The 21,714-nt window shown below is 48.1% G+C and overlaps 6 protein-coding genes across 6 annotated transcripts; 5 read left to right on the top strand and 1 right to left on the bottom strand.

Moving 5' to 3' along the window:
* Nucleotides 1-318: 318 nt before the first annotated feature.
* On the bottom strand, nt 319-4,601 carry N7483_000962 (chromatin-binding exonuclease XRN1; the record flags this gene model as incomplete). Its single annotated transcript, XM_057084400.1, has 2 exons — nt 319-2,825; nt 2,900-4,601. 2 exons carry the CDS (start codon nt 4,599-4,601, stop codon nt 319-321), a joined length of 4,209 nt encoding a protein of 1,402 aa, XP_056950549.1.
* Nucleotides 4,602-5,119: 518 nt separating this feature from the next.
* On the top strand, nt 5,120-6,777 carry N7483_000961 (WD repeat RBAP46/RBAP48/MSI1 family protein; the record flags this gene model as incomplete). The annotated part of the gene is made up of 6 exons (XM_057084399.1): nt 5,120-5,144; nt 5,200-5,262; nt 5,365-5,470; nt 5,534-5,995; nt 6,052-6,468; nt 6,603-6,777. 6 exons carry the CDS (start codon nt 5,120-5,122, stop codon nt 6,775-6,777), a joined length of 1,248 nt encoding a protein of 415 aa, XP_056950548.1.
* Nucleotides 6,778-7,613: 836 nt separating this feature from the next.
* On the top strand, nt 7,614-8,755 carry N7483_000960 (GTP cyclohydrolase I; the record flags this gene model as incomplete). Its single annotated transcript, XM_057084398.1, has 4 exons — nt 7,614-7,780; nt 7,862-8,001; nt 8,090-8,394; nt 8,453-8,755. 4 exons carry the CDS (start codon nt 7,614-7,616, stop codon nt 8,753-8,755), a joined length of 915 nt encoding a protein of 304 aa, XP_056950547.1.
* Nucleotides 8,756-10,379: 1,624 nt separating this feature from the next.
* On the top strand, nt 10,380-12,359 carry N7483_000959 (uncharacterized protein; the record flags this gene model as incomplete). The annotated part of the gene is made up of 1 exon (XM_057084397.1): nt 10,380-12,359. The coding sequence occupies one exon, from the start codon at nt 10,380-10,382 to the stop codon at nt 12,357-12,359; it is 1,980 nt and encodes a 659-aa protein (XP_056950546.1).
* A 2,256-nt stretch (nt 12,360-14,615) lies between these two features.
* Nucleotides 14,616-17,887, top strand: N7483_000958 (putative protein kinase; the record flags this gene model as incomplete). The annotated part of the gene is made up of 2 exons (XM_057084396.1): nt 14,616-17,653; nt 17,734-17,887. Coding segments are annotated over 2 exons (3,192 nt in total), but the record flags the coding sequence as incomplete, so codon positions are not given.
* A 1,785-nt stretch (nt 17,888-19,672) lies between these two features.
* N7483_000957 (eukaryotic translation initiation factor 4E) lies at nt 19,673-20,680 on the top strand (the record flags this gene model as incomplete). The annotated part of the gene is made up of 1 exon (XM_057084395.1): nt 19,673-20,680. One exon carries the CDS (start codon nt 19,673-19,675, stop codon nt 20,678-20,680), a length of 1,008 nt encoding a protein of 335 aa, XP_056950544.1.
* Nucleotides 20,681-21,714: the final 1,034 nt, after the last annotated feature.

The raw sequence follows: 21,714 nt of genomic DNA, 5'->3' as shown, positions 1-21,714 counted from the left end.
CATGATGAGGTTACCTCAGGCTTCAATTGATACGAAGATGAGTGGAATACACTAGCTCTAGCAGCAATATATGAAAATGGAAGTTCAAACTTTAGTATAGTTTACGAGGGGAAATTTATTGTCGAATGAATGTTTCATTCGAGGTTTGTAATTTTTTTTTCTTTTATTTAAACAGCATTTCAATTCAATCACCACTCCCTGAGGTCATGGACTGCCAGCGCTCGAAAATAACTCCCTTTCTATGCATACAAGATGGCAAGCCGCTTCATACTCAGAAAAGTAGACGGCGGATGCCAAAGTATTCTAGATGGGAAGAAATCACTGGTCATTTGTTTGAGCACCTCTTCCACGGCCTCCTCTACCGCGGGATCCATTACCGCGACCCCGGCCACGACCACGTCGCTGTTCCAGTCCTTGAGGAGGCGGAACTTGAGTGTAGTTCTGCGGCCTGAAATCAGGGTTATTCTGGATCACACCTTCACTGGGGTCTCCATTTTCAATAGGGCCATAGCCGCCTCGGCCACCACGCCCGCCACGAGTTCCGTTGTTCCCATTGTTATTCACAAATCCTCCTCGGCCACGAGGTCCACGGGGTGCTCCACCGTTGACGTGGGGACGGAAGGGTAATGTACTCGACTGCCCATTACCCAGCCCTCCGCGTCCTCGAGCTTGACCAGTAACAGCACCGCGGAAAGAGCCTCTGAGGGGAGGAGGAGTGGGAGCATTATGCAGCTGCCCTTGTCCGTTGGGACCAACAGGTGCTCCGTATCCAGCGACTGTCAGGGGAAGAGGCTCCTGCTGAGATTGCTGGTTTGTTGTAGCACGGGAGCTAGTGACCAACTGACGGTGGGAAAGATTCAAAACCGATGCGGCAGGGACTGTCTGACCCCGGAATGGCGCGCAACGCTTGCCGAGGTCTGTGCCGCTCATAAAGGACGCATCGAAAACCACATCAAGCAAGATTGTAAGGGGTGTCCTGGTGAGACCAACAACGGTACCCCGGGTAGCGATAGGGACCTTTCCGGAATTCTGGGCATATACAACCCGGTCACCAAGCCTGAAAGTCTGGCTACCAAGACGGTGTTCAACATCCTCGGGTCGAAGCAGAGCCCCTCGGGGGACACCCCGAACCTTCTTCGGCTGCATTTCCGGTAGTGATTGGTTCATTTCGTCCGCATCCTGCTGGATGAGAAGGACAATGTCCGAGTCAAGCTGTTCGGCTTCAAGCGGGACTCTTTGGAAGTCCTTAGCCTCAGCTGACTTAAGCCATTCGCGGATTTCCTTCATCTTCACAAGTGCAATCTCCTCCGGGTAAAAGTCAGTAGGCGAGTAGCGGTCGTTCTGTGGGTTGCGTTGAATGCCAGCAATGAATTCCGGGAAGTTGATCATGTACTGCTGAAGCAGGGTGACTGCCTTGGGGCTGAATTCCCAGCCGGAGTCTCCACGGCGAGAATATCCAAGAACCTTCTGTTTTCGGGCTTCGAACTTGAGGTTGAGACCCAGGTTAACACGCTGACCTTCCACTTCGACAGTGAAGGAGGAAGTAATCTTGGCCAACACAAGAGGGTTAAGGCGTAGACTTCGTGCAACAGCATACGAGGGCATGTAAGGGTTTGATCGCTCAGCCTCCTGAACGTGCTTTCGCCCAAATTCTGGCTCGCGGCCTTTCACAGCTGCGACAAGTCCATTGACTTTGCCTTCGGAATGACCCGTTACATGGACAGGTCTTCCATAGTTGAAGTCACCCAAAAAGAAGCAACGGGAACCTTCTGGAAATTCTTCTTCAATTGGAAGGGCCTCTCGCTCAATAAACCGTGCGTCGGGATTGATTACATCTTCAACGACAACTTGGGCTGCAAAATCGGTTTCTTGGCCAGGGACATCGGCGAACTCTTTGATGGTAGCTCCATCGTCGGTTTTGATCATGCCCTTTAACAGTTGGATGTGCACCAAGGACTCAACATCACCAATGATGATACCAAGTCGCTTGCTGTAAGTGCCCTCAATTTTGTTGGCCTTCTTCTTCCATTGTTCAATTTGCTGAGGGGTGTGCGGGATGGAGACAACATGTTGCTCGCCCGGAGGAAGAATGTAGTCAAATAGTTCGTCTGAAACCCGGATGACAAGGGCTTCTTGCAAGAATGGGTATCCGACATGAACTCGTTTTCCAAGCTTGGCCTTGGCAAGTTCAACGTTGGAGCGATTGGAAGGGTCTAGAAGAGTAATAACCTGACTCTCGTTCCGGCTATCCTGTTGAAAGACACAAACTCCGTGGAAACCCAACTGACCAGCATTGGACAGGGTTTTGAGACTAGGGAAACCAGCCAGGGCAGCTTCGCCGAGCTGGACACCATCCATCAGGCCATGGTATGGAATCAATCCGTCCATGGTGGGGAGGTCGAAGATATTCTCAATGCAATGGCAGTTAGGCAGATCAGGGAACACTCCAGGCATGGATGACGGATAGACGAAGTTCACATCGTGGGAATATGTGAATTTCAGACTAGTTCCGAAGCCATTCCGCGATTTTTCATCTGGGGTAAGGTATTTTTCTCGCGTCTTTAAAGCATCAAGTAGTCGTTTTTCGTCAATGAAAGGGATCTTTACCACAGCTTCCCATTCCATTTTCTTGCCATTCATGTCAAGATCGAAATCACGTGGGTAGAAATCAATGATAGGAGAATCAGGCGAGGTCATAAGCTCCCAGTATGCAGTTGGCACAATCTTCTTACTCCGATCCGGCAACACACCCATCAATTGATCATATGGACGGAAAGGTTGGCCAAGACGAAAGTTCATGTTTGCACCAAGTCCCTTCTTTACGTCTGTTCCTTCAGTCAATAAAAAAAAATAAAGTGAAACCCCTCGAAACGGACAAAAACGCCACTAATGAACTAACCAGAAATCATGGGCGCGTAATGGTATTGGAAAAACCAAGGCCAAGATGCAATACCCCGATAATAATAGAATAGAACCCATTGCAAACCTTGCACATAGTTCTCTGCAAGCTTCTTCATCTCCTCCTCATTGTCAAGCCCCCAATCGAATTTGGAGCGGTAATAATTATCTCTCCATTGCAAGAAAGTGGCATCGTACTTTTGTTGTGCTGCCTCTTGCGCTTCTTGAGCGGTCATATCCTGAATTTTAGCTCTTTCGTACTTCCGAATAATACGCTGAATGGCCAAGGTGGCCTCCTCATCTTCATCAGACTCATCATCATCACAGTCATTATTCTCGGGCTGTGGTAATTGCAGCCTCATAAAGCGATCTCCGTTTGCATTCTCCGCTGTAGACCAAGATACTCGAAGTTGATCGGCAAGCTTTTCAATGAAGTTGCGATCGCTGTCCGGTAGTGTGGGAGGGAAATCCAAAGGCTTCACTTCAGATCCCTTGCTTGGCCGGTTCAAGACGTACTTCTTCACCTTCTTCAGAATCTCCTTTTGAGAGGTGGTGATGGTCAACTCCTTTGGTTTCGTCTCTAATTCAAGAGTGCCATCGTTTTGTCTCGCTTTTACCCACTGTGCATCAGAGTACTCGACTTCAAAGAATCGATGCTCGAATTCACTCATCGCATCAATAAGCATGCCCAGGCGCTCGACATTAATCACACCTTCTTCATTGATGTAGCCACCCATCTTAGGCAGAACTTCCTTGTAGATCTTGAACATAAGTGCCAGCGCACCTTCGTTGATATGAAGGTTCGGCAAGTTGGGTAAGAAATCATTTCCAACAAAAAATGCCATGAGAATAAAATCATCGATTACGCGCTCCATATTGAATGGAAAGTTTAGAGCACCTTCTTCCTCTAGCTCTTGGAACTCTAACTCGAGATATTCTCGAACCATGCTCAGATGCAAGAGATAGAAATTCTGGTGTTCGAGCTCTTTGGGTTTCTTCTGTGTTTGGCGACCAAAGGTTACCTCTTCTCGCAGAAGACAGAAATGAGGATCATGACTGAGAAGACCCAGCATGATCAAATCGGCATCCAATCCGTACAGACAGTGTCGCATGTTTGGATGGTAGTCGGGCTGCGCTTTCGAGCGCCGAATGTACTCCATAATCTTATGCTCACCCTCTCCGGGGACCTCGTGTCCTGAAAGCACAATCTCCACGCCTTGCCAATCCGAATCCTCTGAAATTTTCTTGTTGATGAAGTACTTCAGTTGCTGGGTCAACTTGGCCATAAACTCGGTACCAGGTGTGATGCAGTTGCTGTCAAAGGCGTCTTCCTTTGGCATTTCCATTCCTTGCGCGATTGCCTTCTCCTTCGCATTCTCAGCGTCAAGCGCAGTTCGGAAACGACGTGCACGTTGCTGATTCATCTTGGCTCGTGGGGCGACACCATCTACAGCCATGAAAAACAGCTTCTGCGGCTTGATCTTTCCAAACAAGTGCTCGATATAGTTGAAAATGGCAATAAACATCTGCTCCTCAGACATGCGGAATGTTGGGGAATCGCTATCACTGTGTGTACAGTTGTGGATGATACCGTTCATATCCAAATAAAGGCTATCAAATTCTGGGATGCGACTCTCCTTGATGAGCATGGAGATGGCGGGATACCGCTCACTCAGCCATCGAAAGAACTTGGGGACACCCATTGTGATACGGTATCTGTCGCAGGGAAAGTCTTAAGGCGAAAAATAGATGGAGAGAATTTGTGTACAGGAAGAAAGTAGGAGGGGTAGGGTTGCTAGACGAATCGAATAGGAAGAATGGTGGGCACGTCAGAGAGTGTCGTCTCGTCGTGAACAAGTAGGAAAGGAAATGGAAAAGAAATAACCAGACGTCAACGCCAAATATCCCACAAGAGCTAAATTCCTCTTGTCAGATCAATGAACGAAGATTACAGGAAGAAAAAAAAGGAATTTGGAAGAAGTGGGAGAGAGGGCCGTGGAGAGACAACTTTTAGGCGTGAATCAAGCTCGAGTCATTGCCAAGCCTTAGGTTGCCTAATTGGGACTAGCGCGAGCGGGCGCCCATTAACGCGGGTTTCGCGTGTTGAAGCCCATCTTTCTGCGACTGCATCTCTTTTTTCCTATTTTTCGAAGCTCTTGCTGTGAATTGATTTAATTGATTGAATCCCCAACTCACTGATTACATTATCCTTTTGGAAGTGATGGACCCCTACGAGGAAGAGAACCGTATGTCCCGAGAAAGAGGAAATGAGAATTATTCAATGCTAACTGAGTTAATTAGCAGCTGTGGAAGACCAGCAGGAGAAGGAAAACGAACACAGCAACGAGAAGATCATCAATGAAGGTACTTGGTCTACAAATCTCCTATGCCTGATCATAAACTTGATATTATACTCGTGATATGCGACAGCCATGGCTGACTTGAATCCCTACGTCCGGTGAACAGAATACAAGACATGGAAGAAGAACGCGCCCTTCCTCTATGATATGATCCTGAGCACAGCTTTGGAATGGCCAACTCTCACAACCCAGTGGCTTCCAGACAAACAGGAGTGAGTTTGAGGAGTCTCTTTGGCCATACGGAACTAGCTTCTAACAGCTGTGCTTTGTTACAGAGTCCCGGATAAGCCCTATTCAACCCATCGCCTGCTTATCGGCACTCACACTGCTGGCGATGCCCAGAACTACCTTCAAATCGCCCACATACAACTTCCCAACCCCAATGCCCCCAACCCAGATGATTACGATGACGAGCGTGGAGAGATTGGTGGATATGGTGGTGGATCGAAGAAACCTCAGATGGAGATCAAATTTAATATTGCACAGAAGATTGACCACAAGGGCGAGGTGAACAAAGCTCGTTATCAGCCTCAAAACCCTAACATCATTGCGACAATGTGTACCGACGGCCGGGTGATGATCTGGGATCGCTCAAAGCACCCTAGCCAGCCCACGGGGACCGTGAACCCTCAGATGGAGCTTTTGGGACACGAGGCAGAGGGCTTCGGGTTGAGCTGGAACCCCCATGAGGCTGGTCATCTTGCTACTGGTAGCGAAGACAAGACTATCCGACTCTGGTGAGAATATATCTATCATTCCCATCACGAGCGATAAACTTATATTCATAAAACAGGGACCTCACCACATACACCAAGGGTAACAAGGCCCTTCGGCCTAGCCGCACTTACACTCACCACTCCTCAATCGTGAATGATGTTCAACACCACCCTCTCCACTCATCTCTAATTGGAACTGTTTCTGATGATATCACCCTTCAAATCCTTGATGTCCGTTCTGCCGATACTACTCGTGCTGCTGCGATTGCCGAAGGCCAACATCGCGATGCCATCAACTCCATCTCTTTCAACCCGGCAGCTGAGACGATCCTGGCGACCGGCTCGGCAGATAAGACCATTGGTCTTTGGGATCTCCGAAACTTGAAGACCAAGCTCCACTCTTTAGAAGGCCACACGGACTCTGTGCAATCGATCTCGTGGCATCCCTTCGAGGAGTCTGTCCTGGCCAGTTCCAGCTATGACCGAAAGATCATGTTCTGGGATCTCAGCCGTGCTGGAGAGGAACAGACTCCCGAGGACGCGCAGGACGGTCCCCCCTGAACTGTATGTCTCCCTCCTAGCATTCATTTTATTTTATTTTTTTTCAATTGACTAATCCCGTGTACAGTTTGTTCATGCATGGCGGTCATACCAACCGGATCTCCGACTTCAGCTGGAACCTTAGCGACCCATGGGTATTGTGCTCAGCGGCGGAAGACAACCTCCTTCAGGTATGGAAGGTGGCGGATGCCATCGTGGGCAAGGACCTAGAAGATGTTCCAACTGAAGAGCTCGAGGCATGATCCCTATAGAGTTCTAGTTTGTCCTTGCTCAAGTTTTTGTTTACCAGATTATTTCCATCCTGACGCGATTGCCGGCGAAACTTGGGTTCATGTAATGCGCAATTTAAAATACTAGTATCTGTTACAGTTCAGTTTTATTCCTGCATGTGCGCAACTTGTAGTAACATTTTCTAAGGTTGTATGCTCTGCCTTGCCGACTACCCAGGTACTTGTGGTTGTAGATACTAGAAAGCACAACCCGTCAGATTGTGCAAGTGTTTGGCCCCGATATAAAATTCAACCATGCAATTTTTGAATTGATATGTAGTATATTGCCATTCAATATCACATTACTCACTTCCAAGGTTATTATTAAATCATTCAGTTGAACCTCGTTGGAAAATGTTGATTACTCCGAATGCTCGACATAAGATATCCCGCACTATCGTTATTCCGTCTCCGAACCTGAAATCCTCCGCGGGCAATCACGAACTCCCGATTGGTGGATCACCAAGGCGGTATCGGAGAGGTGAGGGGGATCATTTGCATAAAAGCGGCTTAGCGTGCTCGGATGGCCGTTGCGTCAAAAAAAAGTGTACTAGTAACGCCCATGCTGACCTGCTACTAGAATCCCAATTTTTTTCTCTTTCTGAAATATTTAGACTGTGATCTCATTGATTTCATAGTTACATTACCCCCTGTATCTTCCAATCCAGTCTATACCAACTCGGTATCATTCATCATGGGCTCTGGATCATCGCCTCCATCAAAGCCCTCTGCAATTCCGTCCCACATGTTGAACGGTAGCTCCCCCTTGCAGTCATCCTCTAACCCTGGCTCAGGCACTCGAGCTCGCGATGCTCGTGAGCGCGAGAGTCTCAATTCCTCCATTCGCTCGTCCTTTGCTTCCCCGGGTTCCCGTGGGGTTGGGACTCGACGTTGAGGGTGCTACTGCTACTGCTACCCCCACCGATGATGCCACTGCCCGTGAAGCGGGTATTGCCCATGGCACTTTAGCTATCCGGTACGGCTATGACAAAATTGTCCTTTAAAACACATCCTCTCTTCATTTTGTCTTCTCAATTCTAATGTAATTCCTCTGCAGTGGAAGACCGACTCTCAACGATCCTCCCCGCGATCCCCGGGACGAGGCCGGTCCATTGACCCCGCCGGCGACAACATCCCGCCCCGCCAGTCCTTACACCATGAACCCACCAGTTGATTTTGATGGACTTAGCTGGCCTTGTAAGCAACGCTCTTTTTTATCTCAAGAATGATTCGATCCATGGAAAACGAAAGCTCGGATTTGCTAAATATACGTTCTGCCCCATAGGCCCTGGTACCCGGCAGCGATTGGAGTCGACACCCGAAGAGAATGAAGAACGGGTAAAGAAGCTTGCAGGTGCTGTCCGAACAATTTTAGAATGTGTTGGAGAAGACCCCGAGCGTGAGGGTCTTCGTGAGACTCCCGAGCGATACGCAAAGGCTATGCTCTACTTTACCAAAGGTTATGAGGAGAATGTACGGGACTTGGTCAACGGTGCAGTTTTCCACGAGGACCACGACGAGTTGGTCATTGTCAAGGATATTGATGTGTTCTCTCTATGTGAACATCACATGGTTCCCTTCACTGGAAAGGTATGGGCAACCCTGCATATATGTGTGGCGAATAATGAGCGCTAACAATGTGGGGCAGATGCATATCGGTTACATCCCGGATCGCCGTGTCCTCGGGCTTTCCAAGCTGGCCCGTCTAGCTGAGATGTTCTCTCGCCGACTCCAGGTGCAAGAGCGCTTGACCAAGCAAGTCGCTTTGGCTATCTCCGAGGTGTTGAAGCCTCGTGGTGTTGGCGTTGTTATGGAGTCCTCTCACCTATGCATGGTTATGCGTGGAGTGCAGAAGGTTAGCAGCACCACCACCACAAGCTGCATGTTGGGATGCATGCGATCCAGTGCTAAAACCAGAGAAGAGTTTTTGACACTCCTGAATCGCCGATAAGCTTGATCAATTTGGTCTTTTAATATTTGTTACGATTTTGGAGTTTGGGGTGTGACCTTTCAACAGGTTTTTGTAATGATGGATTCCTCCTTTCTTTTCTTCTTGGGGCAAAAATGAAGCTTTGGCGGGGACTTGAGCTTATTTTTCTTCTTTTCTTCTCCATTTTCAACTTGGTTCTTGCATATACCTCTGACAGCATTCTTGGATCCCATATATCCCGGCTGTCCTTCAACACTTTGCACACTCATTGAGACCCATGACTGCCTGGATCTCTGATCATGACTTTTTCATGTCGAAAATCTTCTTTCAACTTTATGATGTTTCAACATGCACCTTATTTTACGCGGTCTTTTTTCTTGGATGTCTTTCCCCTGATTTCCTTTTGTCTCTCGGTTTTCTTTTGGCTTATGAAGACTCGGACCCTTTTGGTGCTGTCGGCGAGGCTGTTTCAACACTTGAAATTTTCATATCTTATTTGAAAACACTAGAAATCTTGATGAAGAGGCTTCAAATGTTCAAGTTTCTAGCCATATATTTATTATGTGTATATGTATCATTTCAATATAAAGAAATGCCACAACACTACTACTATCAATCCATCGATGTAGGTATGACCAAGTGCGCTTCGGGTTTGAAATGGATGTTCACTGCCACATGTGCACATGGCTTCAAGTTCAAGCACTTGAGCCCTGGAGTCAGACTCGGAAGTTGACCCCCAAGGTCTGCGCTACCTGTGGACTGCCCAGGTGGCACTAGAACTTCAACCTTGGAAGTTGAAACTTGGATGGATTCAACCTTTAACTCCAGGGCTTGAAACCTGGAGTTAATGCCGGCAATGACTACTACATCCGTACTACACTATATCCACAATGCACATTTGTAGTTAAACTTGTTCAAATCAATACTTGAGTACTCCGAGTCCGAGTCCCTATATAGATAATGTCATTAATGATACCAAGATATGTAGTATTGATGTATTCTTCATCTTCTCTTTGTGGGCGGTTCAAGTTCAAGTTGTCTGCATTCATGGAAGTGAATGGGAGCTTCTTTACTGGATCGGGAAATCATATTTTGCATATAGTTATAAGATCTACTAGTAACCTTACCTAGAATAATTTCCTAATTCATAAAAGTGAGTGTGTCGATTTCATCTAATGAATTTCGAAGTGAATGATTTCCAGGACCTTGGAGCCTTGGAAGTGAAAGCATTTCATTCACTGAACCCATCTGATTTTCCTATCACCTTTGTATTATTCTTCTTGAATAATTTATTTCTTTACTTTCCTCTCCTCCCCTCTGTCAATCCAAAATCCACCTCTCTTGACCAAAATCCACCCATGCATTCCAAACTCCCTGACTCAACCTCAGAATCTTCCGACACATACTCAGCCTGATTCCTGGTCGGGCCATATCAACTCCAATCTCATGAGTATTTGTTCCCTTAAGTCACAACACCGAGGGTCTGATATTGAAAGCAAAACATCGCGCGCTTATTTGTTGACTCATCCTTCGCGATATACAAAGCTGAGACTACAAAAGAGTGTGGTTGCTCAATATCCATACTACTCGGTGTATAAGGAGCAGGACTAACAAGCTAGTTTGTTTAGCACTTCGACCCGACGAAATGCATGTCACCTCAGATGATGGCCCAGCGAACCCAGCAAACCCAGCTGAGAGTTCTTCGATGAGCAATGTCAACATGGATATGATGAGCGCGCTGGCAGTGACCAACCAGCCAGGTGTATCCACAGACGTTGAAATGACCGATCTTGATGCTCCAAGTATTGTCAATGAACCTGCTGCTGCTCCTTCAGCTCTAGCTATGTCTAATCGGGCCCATGTTCAACGTCTTATTGCTCGAAATCTCTTACCACAGTATGGGCGTGCTCGGGTTCAGCCCAATATGAATCATGCGACTGTCCATTCCAATGGTCCAAACGGAATCGTCCAACATGTGAACGCCATCGACTCTACCGCTCCCAACAGCCTTGCTCAAAACCCCAATGGCCTGATCCCCACTCCTCAAGCTCCGAATTCCTCTGGAGGCAATGTAATGGCCTGTGGAAATTTCTTTCATTCCCAAACAAATCCCCCAAATGCTGCGATAACAAGAAACTCATCCATCTCAACCACTGACTCGCCTTCTGGCATGGGCTTGGTTGTCAATCCTCGGGCTTTGGCAGTTGGACAACATGATACTTCTAGTCTGCCTCCGTCTAACCTCCAGCACAACAACATTCAATTTGCCATTCAAGCTACTAATCAGCGGCTGAACCCAACCAACCGGGAGACAAACAACAACACAGGAGGAGCCAATGGTATCAATACGTCCGCGTTCAATACCGGAGTTGCTAACCCTTTTTCGGGCGGCAATCCAGCTATTCAGTCAGCGCAATCATCTCTCTCTGTGGTCAATCAATCATCCCCTGCACCCCTGAGCAACGATAATCTCACTGGTCGTATTCAGGAATCCAATCGCAACCAAGCGAACAGAGGTACTCCCGTGCCTGCAATCGGAATTCAAGGCTCAGCCAGCTCGCAAATTACACAGAATGTTGCCTATCGCGCCGAATTGATTCGTGTTCGTACCGAAGCCCTCCGAAATGTTTTGCGAAGTCGTGGCCGGCACCGTGATGCAGAGAACTTGACAGAGGCTCATCTTCTTGCGTTTCTTGTCCGAACTGCTCGAGCTAATCGCACTCAGGGCCCTTCCGGTATGTTGCCAGTTAGAAGTACTCCGCCAGTGGAAAATCATACTCAAGGTCCTTTTATCGATCATTCTGATGCAGTCAATGTTCAAGTTCACAACGAAATGACCGCTGCTCGGGCTAGAGATGCATATAATCATTCTAATGCAATTGCTGCTGCCCGACTCCAAAGTGCATCGCTCCTTCACCAAGCCCAGTCTCATGCCCGCACCCAAGGCCAGGGCCCAGGTCCGGGTCAACCTCCAAGCCAGAATTCGATTCCAAATGTTCTCGACTCACGCAGAGTCGGGCTCCCCGTGGGCCCGAATCCCCCGGGTCAACACAACATCGAGATCGTGAATACGCCCAATGACTTCGATCGAGTGTTTCAAGAAATCGAGGAACAGAATGAGCAGCTGACAGCTGTTGGACTCCATGATGTCGGCCCTACCCCGAATGTGACGAATACGCGTAGGCGTGCTCCTCAGCTTAGAAGCGATGCAGCTGCTCTTCAGGCTTACCTCATTCGCCAGCAGCTGATCGGGGGTATCCCTCCAAGCGAAGTCGTACCTATTCGAGGCAGGAATTCTCGGCAAGGTCCCTTCGGAAGAGGAGAATCGCGAGGTGCAGAACTCACCGTTATGCATGTGACTAGGCACAATAATGGAGAAGTGGCAATAACAGCTCCACACTACGATCCCCCGCGATTCGATGGTGATCTTGGCCCTATTCAACGCCTTCCTTGGCTTCAAAATGGGACTTCACGACTGGGGATCTCATCTACAGGGTCTAGTCATAGCCGTCCTCAAGTCCGTTCCTCGAATGTGTCTTCAACACCCAACACCGGCTCTACCATAAACCAGCAGAATGGGGCCCCCATGAACCTTAACCGTCCGTCGAACAACAATCAGCATTAGAAGTCATCAACGATCAACTTGGATGTACTACGAATAGTAACTTTGAATGGAGACGAAGAGAACTTGTGAGCCAGTGGGCTTCAAAGCGATTTGAGGGTCAAATATGTCGACTCGGAGAGGGGTTTTCAATCAAGTTCCATTTGAAGTATCTTGAAGTATCTAAAAATGGGGTAAAAGAATTTAAAAGTATTTTAACGAAAATTCTGTTCTCTTTTATTTTTCTTTTCAATTTCGCATAATGATGTTGTTGGAGTTCTATGTCTAGCCTAGTGTAGGTACCTAGGTAGTGTTATCTGATTCTGATGGCGGCGAGGCACGTGACATTAGTGTCACATGATCTGGGGCGGAAGTTGCAGGCACCTGTAACCTCAACCTGACGTGACATCAACAACACTTCTCATGTCCCACTTGCCCCATCGGCTTCCCGTCGGCATGCTCCTCAACATATCACTAATAATCCCTGCCCCTTGATTAAATACGTTTTGATCTTCCCAACCTTCATTCCCCTTGTCACTCTTTGTTGTGCCTTTGGAGTATTAGCCAGACCAATGCAACTGCATTCCGCACAGTACCAGGCTCGGGGTCGATCAGCAATGCTAGGTCGGTTAGCAACAAAACCCACCAGGTGGGAAGATACGCTTTAGTATAAGCCGCACAACCCGCTGTTGGACAACAGGCACAACTTTCTTTGTTTTCATTTATCCCCCTCCGCCTTCATGGACCGGAATACAACAAGTGATAGAACGGTGTTGATTACTGGAGACTTGTCTACTAAATACTCCTCTACGTCTCTTCCCCAGATCTTATACTGAGTTTCATGGGTGATCCATCCAATCAAGTCCCTGAAATTCCGGCGCACCCTGTCTAGCGTGGTTGACTTTCCGCATTCCTAAACTCTCTCTGCAGCTGAGATCCTCCACGGGAAATTTGGAATGCATCGCGTGTTCTGCATCGAGATGGAACTCCCAGGATTATCAATGAGAAATTTGAGGCTGCAGGGAGCGATTTTGGTTGAAAATTGAGGAACGGCTCTCCATTCTTCAGATATATTGGGTCTCGTTTAGCCAGATGAGATCCCTCTCTTTCTTTTGTTTATTTTTTTCAGATAGACATGATTTTGTCCATCTGCTGTAAATCATGACCATCACTGCACTCCAGTGAATGGGCACTCTCCCCTTTATTTCTCATCTGCGACCGCGGACTTGAAGTTCTGCACAGTTTTTCAACCGGACCTCCTCGAATTTCTTGTCCCATGGATCTTGGATGAAGTGGATGAATGTTTGAGTGATGAGATCCCCTCGCTATTTCCCCAGGCGCCCTTACCTCATGTTGGGATTGAGTGTTACCAGAACACCATGGCATGACCTTGAGCTAAGGGCCAAGGCTTCCCCACCAAGTCAAGCGAGCCAGCTTTGGTACTTGTTTTATATGCACCGAGTCACGGCAATCCGGCCTGGTGGTTTTCACTTTGGCTTTATGCAGCACGTAGATAGAGCGATCCATTAATGTGTCCTCCTGCCTCACCAAGGCAACTGGGCAGTGCCAATCAAGTCAGCAAGGGCACGGCAGATTTTCAAAGCCCCAAAAGCAAATTTTAATGAGAACTAACGGCAGGCGCTTACTGAAATCCCATCCGAGGAGCTGAAGTGGACTGCAATTTTTTCAACAGAAGAAACAAAAGCCAACAAACTTGGCAGTGCACCTCGGGCATCATCTATCCCCTGCTCACCTCGGTATTATTGCAGCCAGAAGCAACACAATAACTCTGTTTCGAACAGAAGAGGAGCTGAACTGAAATACTTTCCGACCGTGAAACTAAGGCTGAGCTGATGGTTTATTGCTCCCAAGCCAGCTGTAGAGAGCCTCATGGGGCCTGGTCGCATCTCGGCGACAACTAATACTTGACCCCTACCAGCGGCCCTCAAACCGCACATCGCTTTCATCAACGAAAGAACATAGTAGAAATCCCGGGAAATTATTGATATTTGGAATATCATCGTATTCGATCGATGAAAGCATTCTCCACACAACGGTTGGGGTTGCTTTGATCTCTCTTCCTTGCTCATCGACTTACACTGTTCTCGGAAAAACCACTCCTCCGGGCTTTCCCTCCCCCCCAAACCAAACCCAAAAGAACTTCCGCTTGGAAAGACGCGCTCACGATTAAACGGCTCCACTCTCTGCGACCATTCGACTCTGTGGGTTTTATCAGCTTTACCCCGTTCTTGCTCGGTCTGCTATTCTCTATTCCCATAGCCAACGCCAGATGCTGCTGGCTACATTTTCATGGCTGGATCCCGTAGGAGTCCGGACTTGAGAGACCAGTGGAGTGGTGACCCGGATCGCGACCCCCGTGCCCGAGACAATCGCAGAGGTCGAGGGTCTCATCGAGACCGCGGCAGAAACCGCCATCGTGATCGAGGACGTCCACCACGCCCTAACGGCCGGCGTCCTGACTATCCTGCTCGATCGCCACCGGCAACTGGACGCGTATCTCGCTTCGGTCCCGATTCATCAACCGCACCAGGTGACCAAGGCTTTGTTCAATCTCCACCGCGTGGCTCACCTGGTATTTCTCCGGGATTCAATGATAATCGACGATCGGATCAGAATGGACCTTCGTCACCAAACAACTGGAACTCCCACCGGTCTGGCCCGCTAGACAGAGATGGCCCTGGCTTTCGGCGAGAAGAATCTCCATCTGGACCTCCATCAAAACGACAAAGAACAAGAAGTCCCTCACCTCGTGGGCCACGTGGCCAATTTTCTCAACGGCGCTCTTCATTTGCTAAGCATGGAGACCGACGTGACCGTAGTCCTGGATACAAGAACAGAGGGGGTCGTTTCCAAGGACGTGGTGGTCCCCAACGAAGATCTCCACGCCGCGGTCGTGATAATCGCCGAGGAAAAGACCGCCGCCGTTCCGATATTCCCAGGCTAGAGCGATCAAGGTCGCCTGTTCGAGGCCGAGGATACCAACAATCTCCTGATCGACGCTCTCCGATGCCGGGCGGCGAAGGCTATAACAGTGACAGAGATTTACGTTACAGATCTCGCTCAATATCCCGTCATTCAGTACGTTCCTTTGCATCAAGGGCATCCTCATACTCTTCTCGTGCCCGAGGTGACGAGGCAATGGGCGCAGCTCGACAAATGCAGTCCATTGTGGGCGCCTCAGGTCCGTCTCTATCGCCTCGTCCGGCTCAGAGCTTTGATGGCAACCAGAATGGTCGATCAGGCGATGGACTGCGGGATGCCTTTCCGATTCATGGGTCGCGACAATCGGATATGCAAACTAAGCAACCTCGTCCCTCCTCTCGGTCCCATATCGACAACCAACCCTATTCAAGATCACCACAGTTTACGCCGACCAGTCCTCGTCATGGATCGCCACAACCTACTTCTCCCTATCAAAATGATAATTCCTATCATCAAAATATTCCTACGGGACCGCACAGCCAAATGCAACACTCCTTCGATGGCCCAGCCAATAATCATCCTCAATCCTCTTACGGTGGACCATCATACCGTGGTGGTCACTCTAACTACCGTGGAAACCACACAAACCACGGTCCAGGTCCCCGATATTCTAACTCTGGCCATCATCAATATAACAATGGCCCAGCACAACGCGGTGGAAGAGGCCACTTCAACAACTTTCAGTGGACTTCCCGTGGTCGAGGTGGACATCAAAGCCCTCGGCCCCTGCATACGCATGAATCCCGAACTCACCCAACTCACCCACAATCTGTGATTGACCCTCAATCCCCGCCAGCCTTTGACAATGCGAATGATCGCGCGCCATCTCTGTCGGAGAGCGGCGATGCTCAAGATGATCTTCGGAACATGCCAGCTCCAAACCGCGAACCCGGGGCTGCCACCCCTGCTGATAAAGGCGGAAGATTTAGCTTTGCCTTGAAGGCGAAGACAACCCCCGCACCTGCTCCAAAGCCAAAGCCAGACCTGGCGCAACGAATGCAACCGCGAGAGCCTCCAGTCAGAGCCCCTCCACCCGAGGCGCCGTCTCCTCGAAATCGTCTAACCAATGGACCTCTCCCCACATACAAACCGGAGCCACGATTTGATCGACGTGAACGAGACCGTGGTGGACGGGATCGTGGTGATCGCAGAAACCCTCGGGATTCGCGAGATTTCCATGGTCCCCGAGACGGCCCCCGAGACCGACGAGATGACCGACGATTTGACCAGCGTCGAGATCGGCGGCGAGGAGGAGACCGGCGTCCAGACTTCCGACAAGAGCGTCGAGACTTTTCTCTGGAGCCACCACGGGAGTCATCCCCAGCGCCGCCGCCCAAGCAAAAGAAGATTATGACTCGATTCAAAGCTCGACCCACTCTTCCAGCGCAGTACGAATCGGTTGACTCTGTATATTATCGAAAGCCGGGCAATGAATCAGTGATTGGTGCGGGCACATACGGTAAAGTCTTCAAGGGTGTCCATGTCTTCACCAAGCGCGAAGTCGCATTGAAGAAAATCCGCATGGAAGGCGAGAAAGATGGATTCCCTGTGACGGCTGTACGGGAAATCAAGCTTTTGCAGCACCTTCGCAGCCACAATGTCGTCAGTCTACTGGAGGTTATGGTTGAACGAAACGAATGTTTCATGGTCTTTGAATATCTGTCGCATGATTTGACTGGGCTTATCAACCACCCAAGTTTCTCCCTCACCCTTGCACACAAGAAGGATCTAGCGAAACAAATGTTTGAAGGTCTGAATTTTCTTCATCATCGTGGAGTTCTTCACCGAGATATCAAGGCTGCCAACATTCTCATCAGCAATCGAGGATTGTTGAAGTTTGCCGATTTTGGACTGGCACGTTTCTTTTCGAAGAGTCGCCAACTGGACTACACTAATCGTGTGATCACCATCTGGTACCGGCCACCTGAGCTTCTCCTGGGTGAGACCCGGTACGGACCCGCTGTTGATGTGTGGAGTGCTGCTTGTGTTTGCATGGAAATGTTTACCAAGAAAGCAGTCTTCCCTGGAGACGGTGGTGAGATCAACCAGTTGGAAAAGCTCTATGACGCTTTGGGTACGCCAAACCGGACCGAATGGGCGGATTTTGTAGAAATGCCGTGGTTTCAATTGATGCGTCCTCGTGAGCGGAAAAAGAGAGTGTTTGAAGATATTTATCGTGAGGTTTTGACCCCCGCTGCCTTGGACATGATCTCGTCGATCTTCCAGTACGATTATACCAAGCGACCTAGCGCTGAGCAAGTGTTACAACACCCCTACTTCCTGACCGAAGAACCCGTTCCCAAACAGGCTACCGAGTAAGTCTCAATACACCCCCCCCCCCCTTACCCCTATATCCTCATTTGAAATGCGAGTTTAACATTTTTATTTTCTACAGGCTTGAGTTCATGGAAGGTGACTGGCATGAATTTGAATCCAAGGCACTTCGAAAAGAAGCTCGTCGGATTGAAGCGCAGAACCAAAAAGACCGGGAGAAGCGAAAAGCGGAAGCTTCTAGTGATCGCGACCCTAAGCGCGCGCGACCTGTTTAATCTTGGTGATTTTTTGGCGCAGTCCATGTTTTGTTTGCTTTACTTGTATGTTGCATGGAGCGTGGGTGGGATGGGGCTCGCATTTTCATGGGACGAACTATTCGGGAAATACTTTTTGGGCTTGCTACTGTTATTTATTGCCCTCATACCTCATGAATTCAATTCCTACAATCATCATGCATGTGTCAATCTATAATCATGTGTGGCTCTCAGAGTCTTGTAAACCATTGTAGAAGAGGGCTTGAAGTTTCTTGCAAATTGAGGTATCGGAACATTTAGCCGTTCATACTAGTTTTAAGCCGCACATGCACTTCCAAGCTTGTTTCATCTGGACTGTGCATGTGGCTTGTCTCCGAGTCCGAGTCCTTTATGCATAGCATAGGTCTTCATTGTTTCTAGCATTAAGATAGACTATGCACTTATTACAGCGTGATCTATCTTATAAACGACGATGCTCGGATTTAAGTCTCGAATTCGATATACGCGATCAAAAGAATATGCACTGGCAACAAAGTAGAATTAATTCATTCATGTTTAATGCTTGTTTGATTTCGGGCTGGGTTCCACGTCAATGGGGTTGTTGGGATAATTACGCGGGATGTTTCAGAGCCCCTGGGCAAGGTGACAAACATATGAAAACAAAGACTCGAGACTAATCCATGTTAGTCCAGGATTCCCAAATATAACCGATATTAAATGCCAGTGTTTAATATAACTCCAATCAGACTTTGCCAATATACCGCATGCCCAACCAGCCTTGGACGAAAGCGTCCAGTAGAATTTTAGGCGGTTGAGACCTCGGATTACCAGAGAGCTCAAATGATTTCGTCATAAGGAGATAGGAGAGGATAGAAAAATGTATGGGAAGAAGAATAATATTTTATAACTGCAACTAAGGAAACGTACATGACTAAAAAGGGATACAATATCCGTGGATCCAATAAAAAGGAATGTCTCGTCAATCAGGTCATCAACGGGTCTTGGGAAGCTTCGAAAAGCCCTCGTGATGATGGTTTTAGATGCGACATTTTAGTCTCGACACACATTTCGGAAATGACCGGTCAGTAGAGAATGAAGAGTCCGGGCATTGATTTGAGTAAGTGGTCTGAATTGTTTAAAGAAAGAAGAAAAAGAAGAAGAAAAAATGAAACTCATTTCGATTTAAATAACTTCGGCTCGGGAAAATAGACGGTGCGGCAGGCGAGATTATCTCTGATTGGTTATGATGGAGCTTCTCTTCTCTCTCTTTGCTCCTCTCTATTTCCTCTATTTCCAGTTATTCCACCTCCACCTCCAATTCTCTCTTTCCTCAATTTCTATTCTTCCCCACCACCATTTTTAACGATCCTTGACTTTAAGTCTACTCCCGGCGCTTTTTTTTTCTTCTTCTTAGATACCCTGCTTCTTACCCTTTTCTCTTACACTCCTCCGCAACCTCCGTCCGCATCCTCCGCCGCCAATCTAAACCCACTTTTACTTTTTCGTTCCCTCGCCAAATTTAACATTTTGGAACTTCAGTCGACGTCACTAATCGGACGTGTGCGCGAATCTCTCTCGGTGTTGCCCTTCGTCTTCTTCCCAAGCTTTTTCTTTTCCCGGATGACCGCTCGTGTCTCGGGCAGTCACACCCGCCGCAATGGATAATGCCAACCTCTGGACTCGTCGAGCAAAGTAAGCGGAACACCTATGATTCCCCATATACATAAATTATCCATTGATATGGTACTGGATCACTAACATCTTTTTTTTTCTTCTTACTATAGCGCCTCTAAATTATCTTTGTCCATGTCCGGAACCGACGGTAAGGACGGTACCCGCGTCGACCTGCCCCGCTCATCCAAACGGTTTGGCCCTGACAGCTCTCACGGCCGCGCCAATCCCTTTAACGCTATCTCTCCAATGTCTGCCGGAGTCGCCTCTCCCTCGACCAATGCCTCCTCTGCCTTCGGCCTAGGCTCCGGAGCATTCGCCTCATTCGGCGCTCCCAAGACTCCAGGTGGTTCGTCAGATGCGAAGCATCCCGGCGAGAAGCGCGATTTCTCGGAACAGGATGAAGCGGCTCGGATGAAGGCATTGATGCAGGCTTCCGTGCCCGGACCTGGTGAACACCCACTCAAGTCAACCTGGATTGTCTGGTACCGTCCGCCTACACCTAAGTACTCCGACTATGAAAAGTCGACAGTGCCGCTTGCCTCGATATTCTCGGTAGAGAGCTTCTGGGCCGTATATTCGCATTTGAAGCGGCCGTCGCAGCTACCCACGGTGTCAGATTACCATATTTTCAAGAAGGGTATTCGACCTGTTTGGGAAGATGAGGCGAATAAGCGCGGTGGCAAGTGGATTGTACGATTGAAGAAGGGTGTGGCTGATCGGTACTGGGAAGATCTATTGCTGGCAATGGTGGGTGACCAGTTTGCCGAGGCTGGGGATGAGGTCTGCGGTGCTGTACTGAGCGTGCGTGGTGGCGAGGATGTGTTGAGTGTATGGACCCGGATTGACGGTGGGCGGAACATTAAGATCAGGTATGTTATTGAAATTCCACATTTGGGTAGTAGTAATCATGAAACTAATCCCCAATTCCACAGAGAAACGATCAAGCGTCTGCTCGCTTTCCCGGTCGACACCAACATTGTCTGGAAGAGCCACGATGATAGCATTGCTCAGCGCTCTGCCATTGACCAAGCCCGTCAGGAAAAGGCCGCGAATTCTACCAACCCGGGGACTCATCTAGTTAACGAGCGCCGGCGCGGTCATGATGATGCAGAGAAGGGTAAGGGGGCACCAGCCTCATAAATTACCTCTCTGATGGCCGTGAGCCCTGTACAGTACAGCCGAGAAAAAAAAAAACTAAAACTTTTTTTATGCACTAACTCATTGGGACGCGTTTGGGTTTGGGGGACGGCGGGGCATCGAGGCGAACTCAGCGGTTTGATTTGAATTTTTTTCTCTTTTTTTTATGTCTTTGAGTGAAGCTCATTTATGCCTTAGTTCTATGCCCTTTTTTTCTGGTTTTGATCATGCGTGATGCTTATTTACTCCTTTCTCCCTGGTGCTAAAAGTGCAGCTGTAATCTGCAGATGGCGTGGCCTGGATGTTCTTCTACGAATCCATAATACCTCTAGGTAGTATGATTTAGTGTTTGTGGGCGGCTCAATCGATATCAATGTTCAATATTATGCGATGTACAATGCAGCTTGGTCATCAACTTGTAACTTGATATCATGATGCTGATGTTGATTATGGTATGTCCACGGATTCCCAGGTACTATCAAGGTCCTTCAAGTTATCTCACTTCATCAATATTACAATATTTTAATATTGTGACAGTCTGAGCTTCAAATGTTGGAAACCATTCAAGCTGCCGCTCACAGTACGGAGTAGCGACAGGATGATTAGCTCAATCATTATCATAATGTACTAATTTTCCTGGACTTGTACAAAGCCCTTGACTTCAAGTTTCAAGTTCAATGTTGGAGATTCAAATACTTCAGCGTTCTTTTAGATATATGTCACTTATAATAGTGATTATATTGAAATTAAAAGTGATTATTTTAAAATCTCATTTCTGTCTTATATACTTATAAAGCATAGGACTTGATCTATTGATCTAATGATCTACTTCTATACATCTACTCTCGGGCTGCAACTAGTTAACTAACTAGTTAACTAGTCGAATCCGGTTATTTCGCCTGAGGAATAAGGCTTCTAATCACTGACCGCCCAGCGATAGACGATAACCAACATCAATATTCCAAAAAAAGAAAAAAACAGCAAAAGGACGAAGAGACGAAATAAGACCCAGGAAGTACTAAGGATGGGACCGGTGC

Source organism: Penicillium malachiteum (genome assembly GCF_028827825.1).
Source record: "Penicillium malachiteum strain IBT 17515 chromosome Unknown utg000001l:1.0-8184562.0:1.0-8186909.0, whole genome shotgun sequence".
Taxonomy (NCBI): Eukaryota; Fungi; Ascomycota; class Eurotiomycetes; order Eurotiales; family Aspergillaceae; genus Penicillium; species Penicillium malachiteum.
The sequence above is the reverse complement of the archived record's forward strand: the minus strand, read 5'-3'. Positions and strand labels throughout refer to the sequence as shown.